Source organism: Orbicella faveolata, unplaced genomic scaffold (genome assembly GCF_042242905.1).
Source record: "Orbicella faveolata isolate gen_17 unplaced genomic scaffold, um_ofav_v1 contig_12, whole genome shotgun sequence".
In the NCBI taxonomy this organism is placed as follows: Eukaryota; Metazoa; Cnidaria; class Anthozoa; order Scleractinia; family Merulinidae; genus Orbicella; species Orbicella faveolata.
In genome coordinates, this window is record NW_028301539.1 from 26,797,009 (window position 1) to 26,820,645 (window position 23,637).

The window sequence follows — 23,637 nt, forward strand, 5'->3', positions numbered from 1 at the left end:
TGGCATAAAAATTTCGGAAGACGATATGAGGTCAAAGGTTTTATGTAGGGGTTGTGTTTCGTTCGTGAACAAGATGGAACAGTTTATTCAGAGAGCCCAATCCATAGAGAATACACCGTTGGATCAAAGCTCAGAATATGCTGTAAAGCGATGCGTTCAGCTGTCACCTTCTTCGCTTCAGCCGTCGAAGCGTTTATCATCGAATATGCCATCCGAAAGCTCTGTGCACGTGGATGAGCCGTCGAAGCCAATCACACCAACAAGAAAGCAGCTCTCCTTCTCAACTCCGCAAGCTGCGACAATTTTAATGCCTAAATCAACCGGAGATAACTGCTCAGCCTCTTCTACGGATCAGCCGAGAAGAAATACTTCGACGTCTGCAGAACAGTCGTCTTTCTCAACACCGCAAGATGCTACCGGCGTGACCGCGGTGCCAATGTCTAAATCAAAAGGACATGATTGCACAATCACTTCCTTGGATCAGCTGTCGAGGCGAACGACATTAAGTTCGGTAGAGCAGCCTTCATTTCCAACTCAGCAAGCTGCAACTGTTCTAAGGTCTAAATCAACAGGAGACAATGACTGTACATCATTATTTGAAGGGCAGTCGTTATTGACTGAAAGACAGCAGAAAATGATTGTACAAGCTGTCAGCCACAAGGATGCAATTGTACTGGCGACTATCTTGAAAGATCACTGTCCAAGTGTTGTGAAAGAGTTGAAGAAAATCGTTAGTGAGGAGTTGAAAACATCGTGTGCAGAGCTGTGCAAGCGTTCTCAAGGTTCCATTTTATATGGAAATGATTATGACAGCATGAAAGACTTTGATTTCAGCAAAGTTTGGCTTGAATTGAAGACGAACCTCCCTTTCTTTGTTGAGCTCATGAACGCAGTGTCTGGCAAGGAGAACTCCGTCGCAGAAACAAAGCTTGAGCTTCAAGTAAAGTACAGTTTTTTGTACTCGATCCTTATGAACGAGAGGTGGCATGAACTCAACCTGGTGAAACGTGTGAATACAGTTCTCATCATTGAAGGTGGATGTACCAAAAAGGTCAGTAATATAATTTATAAGTTGATGATGTATAAAAAATTCATTGCTTTCCTTTATTATGTCCCTTACTCCCACTGCGTGAGTGGTATCAATTCATACATTGAATACAATCTATGGTTGATCCTCTTTTCTTATACAAAGCTTGACAGAACGTTTGTTATTGTTTGGTAGTTTGGTGTCAACGGTGAGTCATTAGTTAGGCTGTGATTGAGATTGTATTTGAAGAATTAATTAAAAAGCATGTAATGTATAGGATATTTACACAGCGGCGTGAAGATATGAATTTTATTTTTGGGTGGTAAAGCATGATTCTACAAACGAGTGCAGGGAGTGAGAAAAATATTGTTTTGACACACCATGTAATCAGTTGTCTTTTCATGTATAGACAACTAACTGTTTGTAAGCACAACCATGAAAGTCATAAATATCCTCACTAGTGGGGATATGGCCAATATGCCACTTGGGTCCTGGATTTAGTTTCGTATGGATTTTATGTGTATTACATTTCCAGTAGAACACTCATGTCCATATAATAATAAGTGATCTTTGCAATGAATTGAAAATAAGAGATCAGTATTGCATGTATGCTGAATTTGACACTTTTATTTCTGCTCCCCTTGTAATAGCTTCAAGAACGACTGAATAAACTTGGCGTGTGCCTGTCGACTGGGAGAAGGGATACCCTGCTAAAGCTCTTAGGAGGTCACTTTTCGAATATAGTGGTGCAGCAAGTAAAGAAAGGAAGTGTGTTCCGAGGCACTGGTGACAACTGGGACCTGAAAATTTTGAAGGGTCACATGAGAAAGGAAATCCAGAATGATGATCTGCACTTGTTTGCCAGTAACCTGATTGAAAACAGAATCGACTTCAATCACTTGCCCAGTGACAGCCCCAAAGGCAACATTAGAGATTTCCCTCGACATAATTTTTCTTTAAATGTACCAGAATGGAAAAGGTATGCTGAATGTGCCAAAATCATTGTTGGGCGAATTGTTCTTGAGTTCTTTCCCAAATTTAAGTTCTTGAAAGCTGTTATCCCCGAGCACATTTCTCATGAGTACAGCCAACAAATGTCAGAGAAGTCCATCATAGTAAGCCTGCCAATCATCAATGCAAATGAAGCAAAGTATGATGATTGTGTTAACATTTTAAGAACCTATGAAAAGTGGATTGCTGAAATCTATGTTCAAGCAGGGCTGCTAGATGAAATGCCACACACAGATAATCCACCAATTCCTGAAGGACCTGCAGCACCTGGACAGACAAATGCACACCAACAAGACACCCATGATGACCCAATGAGAGATATGAAGATTGCATTTGCAGGTGATCAGCTAACTCGTGTGAGATTTGCAGGTGCCAAAGATTTGCTGTCTGGTTCGCACACAGCAGCTGATCGTTTTGAACATTGCTCGCCCTTTAAACCAGTGATGTGGCATACCAAAGCATCCCTTTTACAGTATTCATACTCATTTCTTCACAAAGCAGAGTCTGTCAATCAAGTTGGCACCTTAAAGTACTTCAGGGAGAAATACAATAGGAGGAATGCTACCCCTTCCAAAGTTCTTGACTCCTATGAAGGAAGCGAAGAGTTGTTCCTCAGTGTGGGGAAAGCCTACATAGTAACTGCTGCCCTGAACTTTTTTGGGATGTCAGACCTTGAGGAAAGGCCCTCATTACATAAATTCCCAGAAAACATTGCGCGTGAGACCTTAGAAAACAAGAAGAAATACTTTGATGATGCTTTGGCAAGTTCATTGACAAGTTCCTTTTACAGAAAGTAGATGTCAATGACTGCTGCAATGATGATGACTATGTCAAGAATTATGCCCTTTGTTTTATTTTCTTGGCTATTCCTGTCATGCAAATGAAGGACACTGCAGCAGAGGGAGATGGCAGCAGAAATCTCATCAACCAAAAACTCTTGCTGTCAGTTTTCAAGTCAATGGGGGCTTACAGCAAATATGCCATTGAAATGTTTGTGAGTATAGCCCAAATTGAGTGCCTATTAACTCCACGCCTGGCTGAACAGTTCAAATGGGGATTTTTTGTCAATTGGAGGGGTGGTGCTGGAAGGAATATTGAAGACGACCTGGCCCAAGAAATTTCTAACCGTTGCAGTAAAAGCATTGTCCAGAGGCAGGGACCAAACAAAACCCTGAACTCTATAAGCAAGGTCTGCAAAGCAACCACTGGCATCCATCAGATTGTAGAAGAATTTGACTGTTCTGTAGGGATCCACAAGACATCTGTGCAACATACAACACGTGACTCACTTAAAGATGAGAAAGAAATGGTGTCTGACCTATTGCGATTGAATCCTTTCAATCATATGCCAGCAAGATTTCATGACAGCTTCCCTGACATTAAAAGGTCTCCTCTAAGGTATTTAAACATTGTGGACTATCATCAGTGGTTAGCCAAACACTTGGAAGAGTTATCAACTTAGACATACACTTAAATGAAGATCACTGAGGGCCTAGTTAATCAATAGTGTTCTTTAGGAGAGTAAATCAATGTTCACAGTATTTATGATGATGTTCTAATCATCATCAGAGATCATCAGTTCTACATATAGTATTGTGCTCAGATATAAGCGAAAAGAACAAAATGTAAAAAAAAAAGATCAATGTCACGGTAACAACATAATTAATTAAATATCAATAGTGTATTTTAATAGAGTAAATCAAAGTTCACAGTATTTACAATTTATGGTGATGTTCTGATCATCATCAGAGTTCATTTCAGTTTTACATCTAGTATTATGCTGAGATAATCATATATGCATGATAAGAACAAATGTAGACAAACAGAAATAATTAAATATCAATAGTGTATTTTAAGAGTAAATCAAGGAATATCTACAGCAGTTCACAGTATTTACAATTTATAATGATGTTCTGATCATCTTTAGAGTTCGTTTCAATTCTACACATAGTATTGTGCTCAGATATGTGTGATAAGTGAAATGTAGACAAACTGATCAGTGTCATGGCAACAACACAGAAATAATTAAATGTCAATAGTGTATTTTAAGACAGTAAATCCAGATATATCTATAGCAGTTCACAGTATTTACAATTTATGATGTTCTGATCATCATCAGAGTCCATTTCAGTTCTACACATAGTACTGTGCTCAGATATAAGCGAAAAGAACAAATGTAGACAAACTGATCAGTGTCATGGCAACAACATGGAAATAATTAAATAACAATAGTGTGTTTTAAGACAGTAAATCCAGATATATCTACAGCAGTTCACAGTATTTACAATTTATGATGATGTTCTGATCATCATCAGAGTCCATTTCAGTTCTACACATAGTATTGTGCTCAGATATAAGCGAAAAGAACAAATGTAGACAAACTGATCAGTGTCATGGCAACAACACGGAAATAATTAAATATCAATAGTGTTTTTTAAGAGAATAAATCAAGATATATTTATAGTAGTTGACAGAATTTACAATTTATGTTGATGTTCTAATCTTTGGAGTTCATTTTAGTTCGACATGTCAACAGGAGTATGCTCAGATATCGGCGAACAGAACATTTTAAGTTGATGCTCTAATCATCATCGCAGCCAGATTCTTATCTACAGAAATGTCAAATAGCGTTGAACACTCTGATGCCACTTTGGACTCGTGGTCAGAAATTGCACTCTTTATTAACCTTTCAAGGATAACGCGGTTATCGTTAGATAGAAATCTGACCTTGCTTCTAATAGCTTGGGGTAGATCCTCTTCAGTTGTTTTGAACTTGTCATCGCATATGCAGCAACAGTTCTCTTGTTGAACACTGGAGAATCCAAAGTAATCCAGAAGGAGTTTCCTTTGACAGGTGTCTTCTGATCTACAATATGACTTCATTGATTCTTCCACATGTTTTTTATTATTTCCAATATCAGAGTTATTGTAGTAAAGTGTAGCACATGATGAAAGTCCCGTACGGCCGGCACGACCAATTTCTTGCATGTAAGCTTCTAGGCTACTTGGTGGTGTTATGTGGATGATGTTGGTCACGTAAGGAGCATCAACACCCATGCCAAGTGCTGATGTTGCAAATAGCACCCTCACCCTCGATTGTTCTTTCTTTATTTCTGATATTATGTCTTTCTTCATGCGACTCGTTTGGGGGGCATGGAACTGTGCAAACAGTCTTGCAGTGGGTTCTAATGTTTCTCCAACACACTGTTTGGCTTTCAATATTCTTTCAAATAAGCCATAAGCATATCCGCAGTATTTCAGTTTCAGGTAAATGATTGTCATTGGGTAGTTTTCTCTTTGAATTGCCAGTTCATTGGCTATGGGTTTAAGGATTCTGTCATAACCTTCATTCCCATGATGATTACTAAGACGCACTTTCTTGTCCAGGTATATGTTCACTCGGTTAGGGTTTCGAGCAACAATTTTACAGTCATTTTTCAATTGCAGACTTTGTTTCAAGTCTCTCAATAAACGAGGTGGTGCTGTTGCTGTCAGAGCCATTGTGGGTACATTGGGAAAGAATGCCTTCAACACTGACAGGTCTTTGAAGTCTTTTCTAAAATCTTCACCCCTGAAAAAGAAAAAGAAACCCTGAGCTACAAATCTTCAAACATAAGTGCAATGAGACATACTAACAAAATTTTTGTTTAAGAGTAAGAATGTTTACTTAGTAGTATCTTGTTATTATGGTTCAGCTGTAAGAGCATGGCATGGAGACAATGTATGATGTTCCAATAAGCAGTGTAAATATCATAGAATTCACTGATGAATTATCAATATAGTTCATAGAGTAAAATTTTCATCGTTTGTAAACAGAAAGAGAATAGAGCAGATTTTTTCCGAATTGTATTCGCAATGTAAATACTTGTCGGTGCCGTAACCGTGATTTAGATTTCCCGGAAATAAGCTAAGTCTGTAACAAACATGACATGAATAGACAAGGAATGAACATTTTACGCACTTACCATAATTCAACACAGTGAGCTTCGTCAACAATGCAGGCAACAACATTCTCTTGGAAGACTTTGCTTCCCATTAGCTCTCGACCTTCCTTACTTAATAGAGCCTCTGGATGGGCGAATACAATTGAAGTGTTGCCATTAACAACATATCGAGGAAACTTCGTTGAATCCGGGACCACGTGCTCGCTTGGTTCTTGTTCATTTCCGAACAAGTTCTCGGCCGGTTCCTTCTCGTTTACAGCAAGCTGTAAGACATCAGCGGTTATCCTGCGAGCTTTTAAGACTTTCAGCTGATCTTCAATGATGGAATTTAATGGACATACCACAATAACTATGTTCTTGGTGGTCTTCACAGGAATAAGATGAGGTAGAAGGTGAAAGAGCATTGACTTGCCAAATCCAGTAGGTAGGACTCCAATAACATCCTGACCTTTCAGCATATATTCAAAACACTTCATTTGAAGAGGTTTTAAATTTAAAGGTGGAAAATTACCGTTATTTAAGGAAAATCCGACTCGACGAAGCACTGACAAAAACTTTGGTTCACTCGACGAGACCGCCATCTTGAAAGTTCCGTTTAACATATGATAATTTAGTACACCCAAGATATTTGGGTGTTCTGAGATCATGTGACCAGCCGATCCCAGGGCCTTTTCCCGCCCCACCCCCAAGCCAGGGAAAAGACCCTGGGAACGAGGTTGGTGAAAATGATTGCATTTTGACCAGAAATCGCATAAGCCCCGTTACAGTGGCCTTGAAGGAACATCAAATTTGATTTAGCGGAAAACAACGTGGCGAAGAATTTGCTAAACCGTGAACGAACACGAAATTCGACTTAGAGGAACTCAATATTGGTTGTTAAAGAAGTGAATAGTTGGTAGCAAAGTAGCAAAGATACCTATAGTAGGAATTACTGGTAAGTAATTTTCTCTGAGTTGTCAAGGCCTGGCCAAATGGAGACACAAATGTGTACGCAAGTGGGCAGGTGTTTCATCGTCTCGGCGTGTCCTCTGGAAAAATTCGCGTACCGGTGCCCATACTTCATTCATTATGCATACAGTACTAATTAATTATGTATTTCGCGCTCTCGTTTTTTGTCTCGTTTCCTCAGAAACGAGCCCTATCCATTTTGATTTCAGGGTGAACTATTTACACAGTGGCTCAGTTGGTTGAGCATCGGGCTGTCATGCGGGAGGTCGTAAGTTCGACTTCGGCCGGACCAACACTCAGGGTCTTGAAAAAAGGCGGCAGGGTGGCTGTGGGAACACCGGATTGCTGGTGGAGCACTTCCGTCTTTTCTTTACTGATGGTCAAGCCCCACTGCTTACAAGTGCTGTTGAGACGGTTTATGAGAATCTGGACGGACTCGCGGCTGTTTTGTTTCTCCCAAAGCCAGCATCATTGCGTACAGGAGCTTGCTGATTGTTGTAGATTTGGCCAGTGCGTAGGCGCCTGGGGTTGAAGAGGTCGCTATTTGCTCGGTGTCTGATGCCGATGCCATCATCAGGTGGTAGGCTCTTGGTAGCATGGCGCACAACAAAGGCGAAAACAGGAGAAACAGTGATGAAGCTAGGATGTATCCTTTGCGCAGATCAGATGAGACTTCGAAGTTATCATTTGTTTCTCCTCCTACCGCGAGTCAGACAGTTGCTTTAATCCCTTCGTGGAGGCTGTGGATGATATTAGCTACCTTGGGAGAAACTGTTCGTGACAGGTTAAGTGCTCTTTCCCCCAGTTCAACTAAAGAATTAATAATTACTTTTCAAACTCTCACGGCACTGGTTGATAAGTACTCTTTCGTCCAGAGTTTCAATAGACGAAGCCAAAGGAATGTGACAGACCAAGTGACCCACACTACAGTATTTTATTTTTTCTCCTGCCCTGACCATTGCCGAAGCGAAACAAAAATTTCCCCAAGCGTAATGAATATATATACATCGATAAGTTTTACTAACGTGAGGAGTAAAAATGTATATTTTGCCATGTATATTACCATGTATAGTTTGCCTCCATCACACAACTGGACGAACACAACGCTGATATTAGGGCGCGTTTGCCAGCCAAACCACCGTGCCATTTATCCTACTTTCGAATACATACAGAGGTTGAACTTTGAATTATTCTTTTAAGTAAACTAAGACATCCTAGAATGACACGAAAACCTCTTTCAAATCAGTAGGTGGAAAAAGCGGGTAACGTGTGTCCTCGACCAAGGCAATGGTGCTAGCCTCGAGGCCTTAGGGTATCCTATTTAAACCACTAAATGAAAATATACAATGGTTACTTTTAGAAGGATCTCACCACAGTAAGTGTTACAAATCATAGTACCCTAGCGACAAACGTAACGATACAAAGACTAAAGGCAACAACGTGGCGCTGCAAAGGCTATTTTTCTTTCGTAAACGGTCGATGCCGTTTTGACGTACGTCGATTTCACTCTTAGTAACAATGCCTTTCGTCATAAGTTAGATCTAAAGTGGTTGAAATTGCAACTAAATCAGCTAAAATTAGGCTCAGATTGAGAAATTAAGCTTAAAAGATGATCAGAGACTTTAGGGTTAGCATGAAGGGTGAAGTTAGGGTTAGGGTAAACCTCTAGATAACCTGGTACACTACAGCATTTAGTTAACGCGTTATGATTCTAAGCCCTACAAGTAATGGCTAGCGTGGCAGATTACGTGACACTTATTTTACGTCACCGGGTTGCAATGCATGCTGAAAAATAAAAGAGAGTAGAACATGTGCTTGTAGAAATGGCTACCGATGAACTGTATGTATGGTGTAGGGAGTGGGGGAAGGGGGGGGGGGGAGGGGGAGGGGTAGCATGTAAATTTCTATCTAAGAAGCAGAGGGGCGGTATCTAGTTTTCTACGAGTAAACTGACCAAAAGAATTTCAAACACCACTTATGTCTCACTAACAATAATCACGTTCTTTTTGTGACAGTTTTGATATGAACAAAACACTAAGAAATCATCAAATCGAATACGATTGCTTGCTAAAAAAAAAGGTGTTCAGTCGCTCTTAGCCGCTTATGAAGGGTATCTAAGATTAGATAATTTGAAGACCAGATGTTAATTGAATAAACTCGTCATGGTATCGAAAAAAGAAACAAATATGTAACTGGGGTCATGTAAATACAGCGCAAAATAAACCACATTCCCTAAGAACGAGGTTGTCAGAGGAAATAATATTCTTCTTTATGGGATTAAACAAATAAAAGAGGTTTGAAGTTTTTCAAAGTTGTTGACTCAAGTGATCTGTTTATGGCTCCATCGTTGATATAATTCACTTGTAGTTAAGAACGGAATGGGTGGAGCTCATCGTCAGAAAACAGTCTGTGGAAACACTTTGCGCGCTGAACAGATTGCAGCGGCTTTGTTTTCCTCAAATTCAAGATTCCACTATCATTATTAACTGGTGAAAAACATCAGATATATAGCCATGGAATGTACGGCCTAACCTAAAGTGTCAGTTTAAGTTTAAAACTAGCTAGTGGTAGCTAAGTGCACGGACTATTATAAACATTCAACAAATAGATCTGTTCCCATACACAAAATTCGCACTTGCCCTCGAGAAAGAGAAGAAACACACCGTATCTTTCCAATTTCTTGTTGCTGACCTAAAGGATTGCTGCTCCTGGGAATAAGTTTGGCTAGTAATAATATCACAGCGGTCAAATTGTTGGTGATCTTTTATTTGCATTTTATGAAAACATTACTGTTTTCTTTGAATACGGTAGATATGTGGATTGTGCTTAAGGGTCTACCACCAAATTCAGTATTTTAAGTGAACTGACAGCTTTTCACCTGCATCATTTCTCGCTTCTCTAAATTCTTGTAAATGATACCTTGCTCTTGATTTAAATATAAGAAAACGATCCCTACCTAATCACCAGCTCATGAAAGAAATAAGGTTTGAAATTTGTCTCCCATTTCTCAACGATATGAAAACGCAATTTTTCTTCTCATCTTTTAGAGAATAAGGCATTGGACTGAAAAACAGTCTGTGTTTTGGCGCGACTTCGTAGTTGCGAGTGTAGGCTCGTTGTTAAAACGCGGTGGTTCAAAAAAGATCTGGAACGAGCGTGAAAATGAGACAAAAAAGAGACTGTTTTGAGATATGAGATAGGTTGATCTGCTTGAATCCGATTCATCTGCGGCCACCAGATTCAGATATGAACTGTATTCTCGCTTCACACCATCGCGCCTCCTCTGTCATTCCATGTGTCTGCGATTTGCCATATTCAATTTCAGTGAAAAGTTACAAAACATGTTCGAAATGGGATTTAAAAAATATGAAGTGATCGTAGAAAAATCACTCGCGGAGAAAAAATATTTGGAAATAAAAAATTTACAGACAGAGTTTTATTGATTGTATGTCAAGCTAGCTACTGTTCAAATTTGAGGGGAAACGAACAAATTTTCTTTAACTTGTAGCTTTCAATAGGGACCCAAAACATGACTCTGATACTCACATTTAGAGGTCCTGAAAAATTCGACAATTCATTTTCTATAAAAATTTGTGGTTCTATGAGCTTTAATTTGATATAAGGGTTTAGGTATCTACAGCTTAAACCGGTCGCACTACATCGCTTGGACGCGAGACACCTTTGAAGTTGCTCTAAAGGTATATGGTATCCTTAACTATTTGGGAGAATTTCACTCTGAGCAACTCTTAACTACCGTAACAGACCAATTGTAATTTTGGATGGCAAAATTTTTGGTGTTTTTTTATTTAAATAAACATACTTTGTAAATTAGGTATAAAAATCCTCTCGGCGAACCTAATAAACCTTGTTGTATTGTATTTAAAACAGCGTTTCTTCCCGGCGTAAATATTACACTACAAATGATATTTGAGAATTCTCTCAAAATTGCACGAGCCTTTAGGCTCGTGCAATTCGAAAGAATTTTCAAATATCACGAGTAGTATAAATCCTTAATTGCTCGAGCCTTCATACGATCACTCCTTTATTATGCGACTAGGAAAATCAGGAAAGCACGCGTATTAGTAAAGTGTAAATTAAAAATTAACGATAAATTGGCCTGCTCTCAGGCAATCACAATGAAGTAATCAGTTATAATATATAGATTTAGCCATGCCTGAAGGCAGAGCTCCTGGGCGGGGTTGTTCAAAGCCCGATTAAACTAATGCGGGATAAGCGATAATTTTGATTGTTTTGTAACTTTACGGTGAGGTTCTCCGTTCCTGTTGTTTGGCCTTCTGCTTTGAGTTTGAATAATCTCAAGGTCCTCAAAATCAAAAAACAAAAGCAGTGAAAAACATTTGTATTCAAGAAAAATTACATTTCGGTTAACTTTTGTAATCCTGGGGCCCGTTTCTCGAAAGCGCCGAAACCTTTTGGGGCCTGTAAAGCCATAGCAAAATCTCGAACATTACGATTACAGAGCAGCTGTTTTAGTTACATATTCTTAATATGTACAAGGGTTCCCTTCATACAAGAAGTTTCAGGCGTATACACTTCACCGTTTTTAGATAGAGATGAACTAGAAATGGCTTTACGGACCCGAAAAGTTTCCGGGACTTTCGAGAAACGGGCCCCTGGGGCGACTTCAAAACAACCCGGCCAACAACCTGACATGAGCCCTCGATCCAATCGAAAACCAGCATTTGGTCACCGGTCAACTTAAAAAAACACGTGACCTCGATGAGCTCTAAACTTGAGCCCGCGATATGGTCGTGTGATACTGGTCAGCGGATACCTTGATTTGATAGGTGTCAATTGACCATAACAGGGATGTCCAATATCAAAGAGGGACGAACCGAGCGTGCATGTCTCTGTCAACCTATTAGCTGGAGTATGGTCGCCATCTTGCCGACTCCGTCGTCGTCGTTGTCGTCGTGCGTACGCGCCCACGAGCAAGACCGCTAGCCCTTATAACCATGAGAAAATCAATTCATAGGTTTCCTTTCCTTTCCTATATGGGTATGGAGCTCCGCTTGGCAGCCCTTCGGGCCGCCGGAGCTCCGCTATAATAAGAAAAGTAATTTAATCGTGCCAGTTAATGACAAGACCAAATTTGTACTGATACGATGTCGGTTTGTTTGGATAGAAAAAGAGTACCGGAAGAGTACCTGTCGTCTCCATGGTTACAGTGACGTCAGCAAGTATGTTCTTAACCTTGGATCTCAGTCACAGTTCTCGGTCGCATAATGGCACTTCTGAAGCCATTATTGGCCTTTCTAGCAATTCTCTTGACGGTTCTCTTCTTTGCAACTCTAACAGAGCAGCAAATAGTTCGAGATTTTGCAAACGGCCTACGCTACGCTAATTTTGGCAAACACGACAAAAGAAAGCTCAACGTCGGGCAGTTGGAGAATACAACCGCCCAGTCTTTTTCCCAATGTTGTGCGAAATGCTTGCCAAGCAAGAGCTGCTTTTCTGTGAATTGTGGCGGAATTGGACGAAACGAGTGCCAACTTCTCTCAGCTGACAAGGTCCAATCTTCGGACCAAATGACGATTGACAAACATTTCAGCATTTCTCAGTGGTGGTAAGCGCGATTTTTGTTCAAGGTTCACTCTAGCTCTATCTGAAAACTTTCACTGGTACAAAACTGAGTCTAACGTTAGTCGTTCAGTTCAAATTTATGCTGGTTGAAATATAAGTTTCAAAAGAAATTTTTGGATAAAATTAAGCGCCACTTTCTTCCATTAGAAATATCGTGATAGTTGCCATTTAGCGGTACAGAGTTTTTGATTTCATATCCGAAGTATCAGGTTGAAAAGGCCAAGGGAAAGATTTAACAAAAAGCTGAAGGAGAAAAAAAACCATTCTACTGAAATTAAGATGAAATTCGATAGGAAATCGAGCAATTTCAGTTTTTAGCGGGCAAAAACCTTATAACAGAAAGTATACAGTTACAGAAAGTATTACATCTCGATCTTTTTGCATTTTCTGATAGTTGCCTAAAATAACATAAAAAAACAATTTCCCACGGCAGTTCCTGCAGAAAATCAGTTTCATAGTTTAGAGAAATTGTGCGAACACAGGTCAAATTTCCTCATCATTTTTTTTGTCACCAGTACTTTGAAGTGTTTCATATAAAATTCAGCATTTGTTTTCGACATTTGGTGTTGTTAGAAATGATTTCTTTCGAGAAGATATTTAAAACAGTCGATCAGAAGTTTGCAATACGATGTAAATAATCTTGGAACATAAGTTTTGTCCACTCGTTACTCGAGCTTCTGGTGGATTCCTTCTTAATTATTTCAGTAGAGCTAGCTGAGGATCACGTAGACATCATGTGGCGAAATAATCGATACGCTACAGAACTGCAATAAACAACTCTGTAATCATCCTCTACATAGCAATTCAATAAGTGTAATAACTTTTTTGATGGGAATTTCGACAGCCGGTAAAACAGAAAACCTTTTGTAAATGACACTAAAACAAAGGTTTGTTTCAATTATCAAGCTGAGGGAGAACGCTTATCAGAATGCACCTGTAGTGCTTGGGTTTGTTTTTCTTTGATGAAGCTTGTTTCTTCGTTCAACAAACTGCTATGTTTAAAGTTATGCTTATACCTTGGTATATATTTTCTGTAAGCTGTTATTTGTTACTTACTTATCACTTCAATCCCTAAATTAAGATTGAGTCATGTATAACAACGACAACATCATTACCTTCGGGTGTTTCTCATTGTGCCGAAAGTTCTGGAAATTGAGATGAAAGTCAAATGGTAGAAGATTTCTGGTAAAAAATGCCACTTTGAAGGAGGTCCAGTAGGCCTGAAATTAGTCGTTCCATTTTGACAAAATCAGTTTGTTGCCCTGCTTCAGTAGATTTTCACTCATAGGGGGGATTAACTCATTAAGGAAAGTAATTGAAAATGGTAAGAGCCATTCCTCTCAGTTGGATCAGAAATACAGCAGTTGATCAGACAGGTCAATCTGATTAAAAGGGTTAATGCCCCTTATGTCCACTCAGTAATTTTCTCTCCTTTGCACTGTGTTAATCTCTTTTGGAGTCCATGCTGGGAAGTTTCAATTTGGCCCACTACACGACGCCTTATGTACTCTTGGCTCTAGAAAAAAAGACGATACCCCATGCCCCTCCTCCTCTCTGAGCACTGAGGTCATGGAAAAAGGTAAAGGTAAAGGTAAAATCTTTATTTAGACACGGTATTTCCTTCAGGACTATACAATATTTAATTTAAATAAATCTAACTACCTAACTAATTTAATATTGTAAATAACTACTAGAATAAGAGAAATGATAAAAACCTGCTTTACAAGGAAGCCGTGTATAAAAACAAAATAAAATTTAGATAAGACCACTGTCAAAATCATAGTTCTTCAACTTAGATTTAAATTGATTAAGGGAGAGCGATTGTCTAATATTCAAGGGCAGACTATTCCATAGTACAACTCCGCTGTAAGAAAGACTTCTTTTACAGTAATTAGTGTGGGGCTGTGGGATAGCAAGCGTACCATCACTATCTCTTAGCTTATAAGTCAAAGTATCGGAACGGAAGACAAAGCGTGAACAAAGATATTCCGGAACCATATTATTTACAATCTTGTACATCATTATTGATTTATTAACAAGGCGTTGACGGTCCAGTTTAACCCAATTGACCATCCTCAACAATTCATCAGTATTACGATCGTAATTTGAAAAAGTTGTGACGCGTACTGCCCGATTTTGTAATTTTTGTAACTTTTGAGAAAGAGTTTTAGAACAGGATCCCCACACCGAACTGCAGTAATCGAGATGAGGTTGGACTAATGAATTGTAAACGGAAAGTAAAGTCTTATATGGGACCGAATACCTAATACGTTTAATGGCGCTAATACCAGAAGCAATCTTTTTGGAAAGCTCATTGATATGACACTCCCAAGCCATCAATGTGTACACCTAAGGATTTAACAGTCGAGACTCGTTTTATCGGAAACTGGTTGATATTAGCAGTAGGATTCACTGTAAAATTTGAAAGCCTTTGCTTGGAACCAATCAGAAGGAATTCTGTCTTTGTCATATTTAAAGTTAGTTTGTTGGCTGCAAGCCACACACGAATTCTCTCCAAATCAAGATTAATACAACTATTTATTTCATCAACGTCACTACCAGCAAAAGTAATACTAGTGTCATCGGCGTACATCCTTGGTTGGGAATACTGGAGGCAATTAGGCAAATCATTTATATACAATAGAAATAAAAGGGGCCCAAGAATCGTTCCCTGTGGAACACCACAGCGAAGGAACCTTTTGGACGATTTATTCCCGTTTACAAGACACGTTTGGGTTTGGTTTTTTAAATAAGAGCAGAACCATTGGTTTGTGGAACCCTGAATACCATAAGCTTGTAATTTCGAGAGAAGAATAGAGTGATCCACAGTATCAAAAGCCTTCTTAAGATCTAAAAATACAACGGCATTAATAAAGCCACGATCGATGTTTAAAGACCAATCATCAGTCGCTTCAATCAATGCAGTAACTGTAGAATGAAGCGAGCGAAAACCGGATTGGTGTCTACTGAGAAGATTATTTTCATTTAGGTAATGATACAACTGATCATAAATAATTCGCTCGAAAACCTTGGCCACAACCAGGATAATCGAGATCGGTCGATAATTAGAAGGATCACTCCTACTTCCTGCTTTCTTAAAAAAGGCGTGACTCTTGCATTTTTCTATTCATCAGGAAAAATACCAGTATCGATCGATTGGTTGAATATCAGAGCGAGTGACCAGGAGATTAAATCCGGACATTCTTTTAGAAGTCTTGCTGACACAGAATCGAGACCTGTAGCCTTTCTCTTGCATAATTTATTCAGGTGGGACAAAACGTGCGATTGAGTCACACGCTGGAAACTAAAACAATTGCTGGTTTGGTGAATATATTGATCGAAAGAGGTGCCGACTTCCTTTATATCCCTGGACAGTTCGGGACCGATTTCTGCGAAAAATTTATTAAAACCCTGTGCGATTTCGGTCGAATTCGTTATTCTCGTTCCATTGAGCTCAAGCTCGTTAATTGCAGCTTTATCCGATTTGCGGCGTGTCACCTCATTGATAGTGTTCCATGTCTCGCGCGAATTTCCATTGTAAGCTTCAAAAGTTTCATAATAATAGGACTTTTTTACATTCTTGATCTCATTGTTCACTTCATTACGCAACTTCTTAAAATTATTCCAATCACTTGGATCGCCCGTCCGCATAGCCTTAATTTTAAGACGTTCTCTCCGATACATCAAATTCTTAAGCTCAGGAGTAATCCATGGACTTTTAGAAGCACGAACGTATTTAGTGTGGAGTGGAGCATGCAGATCACACACTACTAAGAACAAAGTTTTCCATTTCGACCACATTTCATTGGGGTTATCCATTCCCATGAGATCAGCCCACGGTTGAGCCAAGATGTCCGACCGAAACCTATAACGATCGAAATTTTTAAATTGCCTATACGAAACAGTAGTATTTCCCTTGACGGCGGATGGCAATGAAATTTTACGAAAAACATAAATCAAACTATGGTCACTGATTCCGACATGAGATACTCCAGAGCAAGATACATTGTCCGGGTGACTAGTGAAAATAACATCAATTAAAGTGCTACTCACAGGCGTTACTCTTGTCGGTTCATTAATAAGTTGTTTTAGATTGTAAATATCAGTAATGTTTAGTAACGCCTGGGTATTTACATTATTCAGAGATGATGAGAGCATATTACAATTAAGATCGCCCATAAGGTAATACTCTTTCCCTTCAGCATCCAGCTTTCCAACAAAGGATTCAAAATCAGAAAATAATTCAAAAGGTGAATTGGGAGGTCTATACCATGTAGCAACAATAAAAGACTTGCTTCTTGGTTTGCTAATTTCGATAGTAAGGCTTTCAAGTTGGTCAAATACGAGGTCCTTGCGAACATTATAATTAATATTAGAACGAACATAAAAGCAAACCCCACCTCCATTTCTGCCGTTTAGCGGTCGGTCGCGGCCAACGATATCGTAACCATCAATACTGACCTCATTATCGGCGATAATTTCATGTAATCGAGTTTCATTGACTGCTAGCAAATCGAGGCGTTTACTATGCAAAATGATGCGAAGCTCGTCGATATGTCTCGGGAGACTAGTGATGTTTAAGCAGGCCATTTTAAAGCCACGTTTGCTAGGAATCAATGTTTGAGTATTAAAGGAAAATAAATTAGGAGGGACAGAATGGACGTGAGAAGAGGGGCTTGAAGGAGACCCTTCAAGATCCGAGCAAGTTGCTTGTCATAGGTTTAAATGAGAAACAAGAGTTTTAACTAATAGCTTTGTACCTTGCACGTTCAAATGCAGCCCACTAGCGTTGAGATGCTCTCTCTTGATGTTAGAGTGAGAGATCGTTCTCCATGCATATTGCTTGGCAAAGCGGTTTACGATTCTGTTGACCTCATTGATTTTGCAGTCGAGATTGTCGTCTGCTCTCAAAATTAAAGACGAAATTGTTATGTTGCAGTCTGGAGAGTGGTTTTGAATCTTCAATCCGAGGTTAACAATCCCTTCAGCAATTTCTCGAGGTTCAGAGGTCTTAACATCATTCGTACCAACATGGAGAATAACCTCTGTAAGCTTTCTGCGGGAGTGAGGGCATCACATAATCGGACATGTCTTCCACTGTCGCCCCCGGGAAGGTCTTCACGTAGGTCGAGCTTTGGTGAGAGAGTAGGTTGGACAGTTTTAAAGGGGGGGGGGGGGGGGGGATACTCCCTCAGATACGAGAATAAGAGCTATTGCGTCTTTTTTTATAATTACTAGATTTCTAGTGCGACTTATGCAAGGAAGATTCAGTAACAGAGTTCGTTGATGACATCAACTGAGGCAAGATGCTGCGAATTAATTGAAGTGAAGCTCCCTGGTTCGCGATGTTCATCAAAATCTGCGAACATCATTTCCAGTTCATGGATGAGTATGATGGCATGGATTACGACGCCATGAAACGTGTCCTCGAGTGTGACAGTTATCGAAAAGTATGGTCCATTGTCACTGCCTATAAAGAAACAGATTTTAGAGAACGGATTCAAACGTACCAAGAGTTGGCTCAGAGAGTCGTGGCCAGGGAAAGGAAATACGAATTGGCTGGAATCATGGACTATCATTAGGGTTCTGATCAGGAAACCCATGAGCATTGAACCATCACCAAACAATCGTATTCGTTAGTATGGAAGAGACGGAAACTACTTATGTTTTACTTTAATTTTATTGCTTTCTTTATCCAATAAAGGGTATCATTATAAACGTCTCTGTAATAAAGAAAAGGTTCAAACTCTCTTGTGAGGACCATCGTCACTTTTTTCTGTCATGTTGGAAATGTTCACTCAATAAGGTTTCGTAACACTCTGGTTCGCCAGTAACTGAGTTCTTGACTTTCTTTTTCTAGTTTCAATTCCAAACTCTTTCGGGTTTCGTCCACAGTGGAACACTCTTTACACAGGCAGATTGTGTCACCCGCTTTGGTCTCGTCTTTGTGTCTTTTGCAAGATGATCACAGATCCTCGTACTTAAAAGCTAAATACTCTTGCTTGACCTCCAGGTAAGCTCGATGCCAAAGTTCCGCGCATTGATTAGCGGCTTCTTCTCTTTCGTTGGCTTCTTGCAACAACTTGACCAGATCACTCAAGGTTTCTTTAGGTTTAGCTTTAGGACGTTTGAGGACGGGATCGTAGCCTTGCAGTGGATAACCGTTGGCATCTTTGTTGCTTAACATCGACATGCTTGGAAAGCTTACGTTACTGAGCGCTGCTTTCCGCTGTGATATTGTAAAGAATGAAGATGCATGACGGGGACGACTCTTTATATACGTATTTTTCAAATGCGTTCTGCAATAGTTTACAACTTGAGTCTTTTTTTGGCTTGCATAATCTTCTTAACAATCATAATGTTGAACGGCCTATTTCAGTATTCAACCTTGACCATCGCATGACACACTGTTCAACATTTGTTGTACAAGAGCTGCCACATTTGTTGATCAACAAATGTTGAACCGTGTGTCCCACAATTTGCACCCCTGGATGCAGTGTCTCTGATTTATAAAAGCCGTTTTTTGGGATGCCACATAGTGCTCCCCCTGCTGAAATACTTGCTCCCGAAATCATGAATTCTCGTGGGCATTTCTTGGTGTATAGTAAACAGGTAACTGTCGCACTTATGTCCAGAGGTGCACGTAATTAGATTCACGAAGACATGATGGCATGCGGGACCTATTGACTTTACACACCAGTAAGGTGCGCAACAGCCGTTAATCCGAGCCACGACTAGAGCCTCGTTACAATGAACGATTTCAGCTAAGGTCAGCAGTCACAAGTCCGTCAGAGACAAGAACAAGCGATTAACGGCCTTCATCTCAACTAGACGCTCTAAGAGCGTTTACTCGGGCTTCGTACCACAGTATCAAATCGTACTTTACGAAAACGCGTATTGGACACAGTGAAAGCAAATTAAAGTATCAGGATATTATATCACACGAGTTCCGCTGAGATATTTACCATTCAAGTTGGTTCGTTGAGTATCCTCCTCATCCTATCGCAAGTTGTGAGTTTAAACCATTTTGGTTCAAGAATGAAGCACAGCTGTCTACGCATTGATGGAGAAGTTGTTTGGAAAGAATTTTGGAGGTCTTCTTACAACTTATGGCGATTATTTTGTACATGCTAGTAGAAATTGTGCGAAGTTTGTTTACTGATCGTGGCGATCCGAGTAAATTGTATAGCATAACATCTTTGCCGTGTTGAGATCTTAAACCCTTTTCAAGAGTCATATCTCCTTTGGAGAGCGAATAATCCCTTTCGAGAGAGCCAAAACGAATCACGATAAACTCCTTCGCGAAAACAACAGTCCTGTGACTAGGCTCAAATTGCATTGTACATAATTTGCATAAACTTTCAAGTTGTGTATTTTGCGGATAACTTCCAAGAATTTGCGACCCTTAAGGCAGTTTATGAAGAAATATTCAAGCTACATATTTTTATTGAATCAAGACAGGCGTATTTTTAAAAAGGACTCTCATTTATGAGGGAAGATGCAGCATTCTGTTTTGCTATTTATTTTGGTTTGAATTCATGCTCGTCTAGTTCATGTCACGCAGCATGATTTTCTTTTGCAGTCAGACACAGTTTTCTAAAAGAATTGGCGATTGCTAAGACTGCTAAATATATTTGAACTACTAGTGAAATAACTGGCTAAACTATCGTCAATGCAGATTTTCCTTAGGACTTGGCAAGAACATTGGTTCGTCAATAATCCCGCACAATTCCCCGCACAATATGCCTCCAAATTCACAAGTTATTTTTTTCCTGCATCCCACTAGAAAGCCAACTAACTTGGGGGTAAGATATTTAATTCAAGTTACCGAAAGTCTTATCTTTACAACTTTGGAGATCGACATATTTTGCGCGGTACAAGAAACAAGTCGCATGTTTTTAATGAGCTACGAGTCCAAAAACGTTTTCGTATTTAGCTCGTTTTATTGGAATATGATTTCTTTTGCTGCTGCAATGTTCTAAATAATAACAGCAGTTGCCACATACCGTCATTGACTGCCTATTTTTTGCCATTGTTTTCGTAGATTGAACTCAGACCGCAATCGGCTCAGTTGTTATCTCACGAGAACGTTTCGAGCGTGAACTTTGCTTACCTGGCTGGCTTTCAAACAATATTATTCGTGGACCGACCCTTTCTGAAAACGATCGACATCTTTGTATGTGAGATGAACGTATAAGGCGCGATTCTTGCCAAAACTTTCTTCGCAAAACACCGCATTCTGTCACGAAGAGCGAGCAATGTCGCGTTTCTCGTCCCCAGTTTCCATGGTCTACGCATGCAACGCCTAGACCATGACCCCCCCTTTGGCGACCAAAACGCTAGCATTTTATGACTCGGGCTTTCCTACGGAAGCCCGAGTAATAGCCCATTTATGACACTTGCGCGCATTTTACGATTTGATAGAGATTTCAAGCTGATAGGTCGTTACACAGTTTTCTCTTTATCACTTAGAGTACACTTTATTAACATCTTTTTTTCAATTGACGATTACGAGCTTGTTACATGTCGGGGAGTGCAACATATTCACAACGAGTACCGACGTATTTCCTTGTGCATTGGCAAAGGGGACCAGTGCCCAGGTCAGGAAGACGGAAACAAGTTCCACCATTTAAACAGTAATGGTCCCTTTGGCTTTGAGTTTCGCATTCTGAAAAAAAAAAAAGAAACAAAAAACAAAACAATTAAGAAAGATAAGAAACTCGACAGAGAAAATGGAAACAAACTGATCGTAAGTTACGGAAATCAAATAATTAAGGCGAATTTGAAACCGAGTATAGTCAGATAAACAAAATATAACCAGGCAGTGCACCGCTTACTAGATGACAGTTTTCAATCCAAATTAAAGTTAAGCCATTAGAAAAGAAAACCTTAAAGATTTACTCTAAAATAACCCGCTTTCTTGTTAGACGCCGCTTATGATAGTCATCAACGGGTAATCATTTGTACGGTCAGTAGGTGTTTCAATTTCCACACCTGAATCATAAATGACCCTGGTTACTTCCTTCCATCACAATTTCAACATCCATATTTTTTTGTTCTGTAACCTCCCTTGACCATCTGTTTTGTGAATCCCAGTCGTTCCCGGCTCTTCACTCTTGATTACGCATCTGGATAGTTTATACAACTCAATTTTGTGGAACAAAGATGCATATGTATCTCATGAACTGTTACAGCATGTTATAGAATAGTAAACAACAGTCAATTGTAGGGCAACAAAGGTTATATTACCGGCTTTATGACTTGGAGCCTGCTGGTCCGCGGAGACATTTTTGCCCTTGCTCGAGTCACCTGAACATAAAAGAACTCAGTTAAATGACCTTGCTCTCCGTGAGTTCTCGTAGCTCAGTGGATAGAGCGCCCGGCCGGTGTTCGGGAGGTCATGGGTTTGATTCCTGTCGGGGACTCAGAATTTTTCATTGTCCCACGCTCGTGTCATGTTGATTAATTCACCTTCACATTTCATTACCGAGCTTAAAATTCACCATCTTTATTAACTTATCACTACTCACGATGAATTCGATAGCGGTGATCCTAGCAGTATGCAGGACACCTATCATATAAGAACTCAGTTAAATGACCTTGCTCTCCATGAGTTCTCGTAGCTCAGTGGATAGAGCGCCCGCCCGGTGTTCGGGAGGTCATGGGTTCGATTCCTGTGGGGGACTCAGAATTTTTCTTTGTCCCACGCTCGTGTCATGTCAATTAATTCACCTTCACAAGAAAATTATAGTTTTCTCGTTATTGTCTAAATTGTAAAAGCCTAATCTTTCACTGAATTACCTGAAAGAAGAGCTAAACTTTCCTACCTACATGGAAAAATATATTGTAATCGCTAAGTTTTATTTATTTTTTTTTTAATCTTATTGATCGATTCAGACTGAGACTTGTTCTATAAAACGTTTTCGTTTTTAATGATAACCCCATGTGTCACTGTAGACAAAATTTTGTGCAACCTACCTTTACCCTTTTCTTCAACTGCGTACACAATTCCAACGAGGAGAAACAAAATAAGAGCAGGCTTCATGTTTGAACAGATGTGTTGCAGATTCAAAAAGTTAAGGAATGACCAATTTCTTAGGGTTACTCTGATTTCACCGAAATTTAATCGTTATTACGTCATGGCGCGAAGCGTGGCAGGAACGCCTTAATTTCTAGCTGACCAATAGAAACTTTGTAGGTATATTGGTCAGGCCTTCTTTGCATGTAGTACCAGCTAGAGTTATTTATTTATTTATTCAATCCGTAAAACAAAACCTATCAATGTGTAAGAGTGCATAGTAATTACTTCGGCTGTAGGATCCCAAGTTTAGTTTCTACAGATGGCAATGACTATATATGGCTGTCGTCAAATTTGCAATAGTGGTGTAATGCGCATGCGTAACTCGGAATTAGACCGGGCAAGACGGGGCAAATGAATTAAAGTAGTTTCCGCGTGGAGGCGAAGGCTACGAAAGCGCCAAATTGTGCTTGTTCGGTGTGTAAAGAGCTTTTGACGTCGCAAATGTGGGGAAGGAATTGGAGCCTATTTGACAACATGGCGAGCAATTCGCTAAGCAGCTAAAGGAGCACTGAATTCGATTTAGAGGAAAACAACGTGGCGAAGAATTCGCTAAACGGCTGAAAAAATACACTGTCACTCTGTTTTTAGTAACACACTGAAAAACAAAATGGCACATTCAGCGGTTGAAGGCAGCCGTAAAATACTTACGAAAATTTCTTTAAATACCTATTTCAAAGCACAGACGTCTTTTTATACCTTTTTTCGACAACTGATGACCAGGATAGCGTTGTGTGCAAACTTCAAAACGCTGGGCCAACGTTTTCAAGTTTTCGTGTAGTAAAACTCACATAAAATTGATAATAACTTTTCTGGGCGAATATTTTTGATCTAGATTCGATTGAATTCGTGAAAAAAGTTCATCAGAAACGATTTGAATGAAACCAAGTGATTAAAGGTGAAAATGATTGCACTTTGACCAGAAATCGCATAAGCCCCGTTACAGTGCCCTTGAAGGAACATCAAATTTGATTTAGCGGAAAACAACGTGGCGAAGAATTTGCTAAACCGTGAACGAACACGAA

At 39.6% G+C, this 23,637-nt stretch overlaps 3 protein-coding genes across 3 annotated transcripts; 1 reads left to right on the forward strand and 2 right to left on the reverse strand.

Annotated features, from left to right (window-relative positions):
• Positions 1-299: 299 nt before the first annotated feature.
• On the forward strand, positions 300-2,835 carry LOC149117391 (uncharacterized). The gene is made up of 2 exons (XM_089283055.1): positions 300-1,051; positions 1,678-2,835. The coding sequence occupies exons 1-2, from the start codon at positions 308-310 to the stop codon at positions 2,833-2,835; spliced, it is 1,902 nt and encodes a 633-aa protein (XP_089139181.1). The 5' UTR covers positions 300-307.
• A 1,771-nt stretch (positions 2,836-4,606) lies between these two features.
• LOC149117392 (recQ-like DNA helicase Blm) lies at positions 4,607-6,698 on the reverse strand. The gene is made up of 2 exons (XM_089281395.1): positions 6,004-6,698; positions 4,607-5,609 (listed from the first exon to the last, which is right to left on the reverse strand). Exons 1-2 carry the CDS (start codon positions 6,627-6,629, stop codon positions 4,607-4,609), a joined length of 1,629 nt encoding a protein of 542 aa, XP_089137521.1. The 5' UTR covers positions 6,630-6,698.
• A 14,289-nt stretch (positions 6,699-20,987) lies between these two features.
• LOC149117393 (pro-neuregulin-1, membrane-bound isoform-like) lies at positions 20,988-22,662 on the reverse strand. Its single transcript, XM_089283056.1, has 3 exons — positions 22,513-22,662; positions 21,784-21,843; positions 20,988-21,202 (listed from the first exon to the last, which is right to left on the reverse strand). Exons 1-3 carry the CDS (start codon positions 22,577-22,579, stop codon positions 21,054-21,056), a joined length of 276 nt encoding a protein of 91 aa, XP_089139182.1. The 5' UTR covers positions 22,580-22,662; the 3' UTR covers positions 20,988-21,053.
• Between the last annotated feature and the right edge of the window lie 975 nt (positions 22,663-23,637).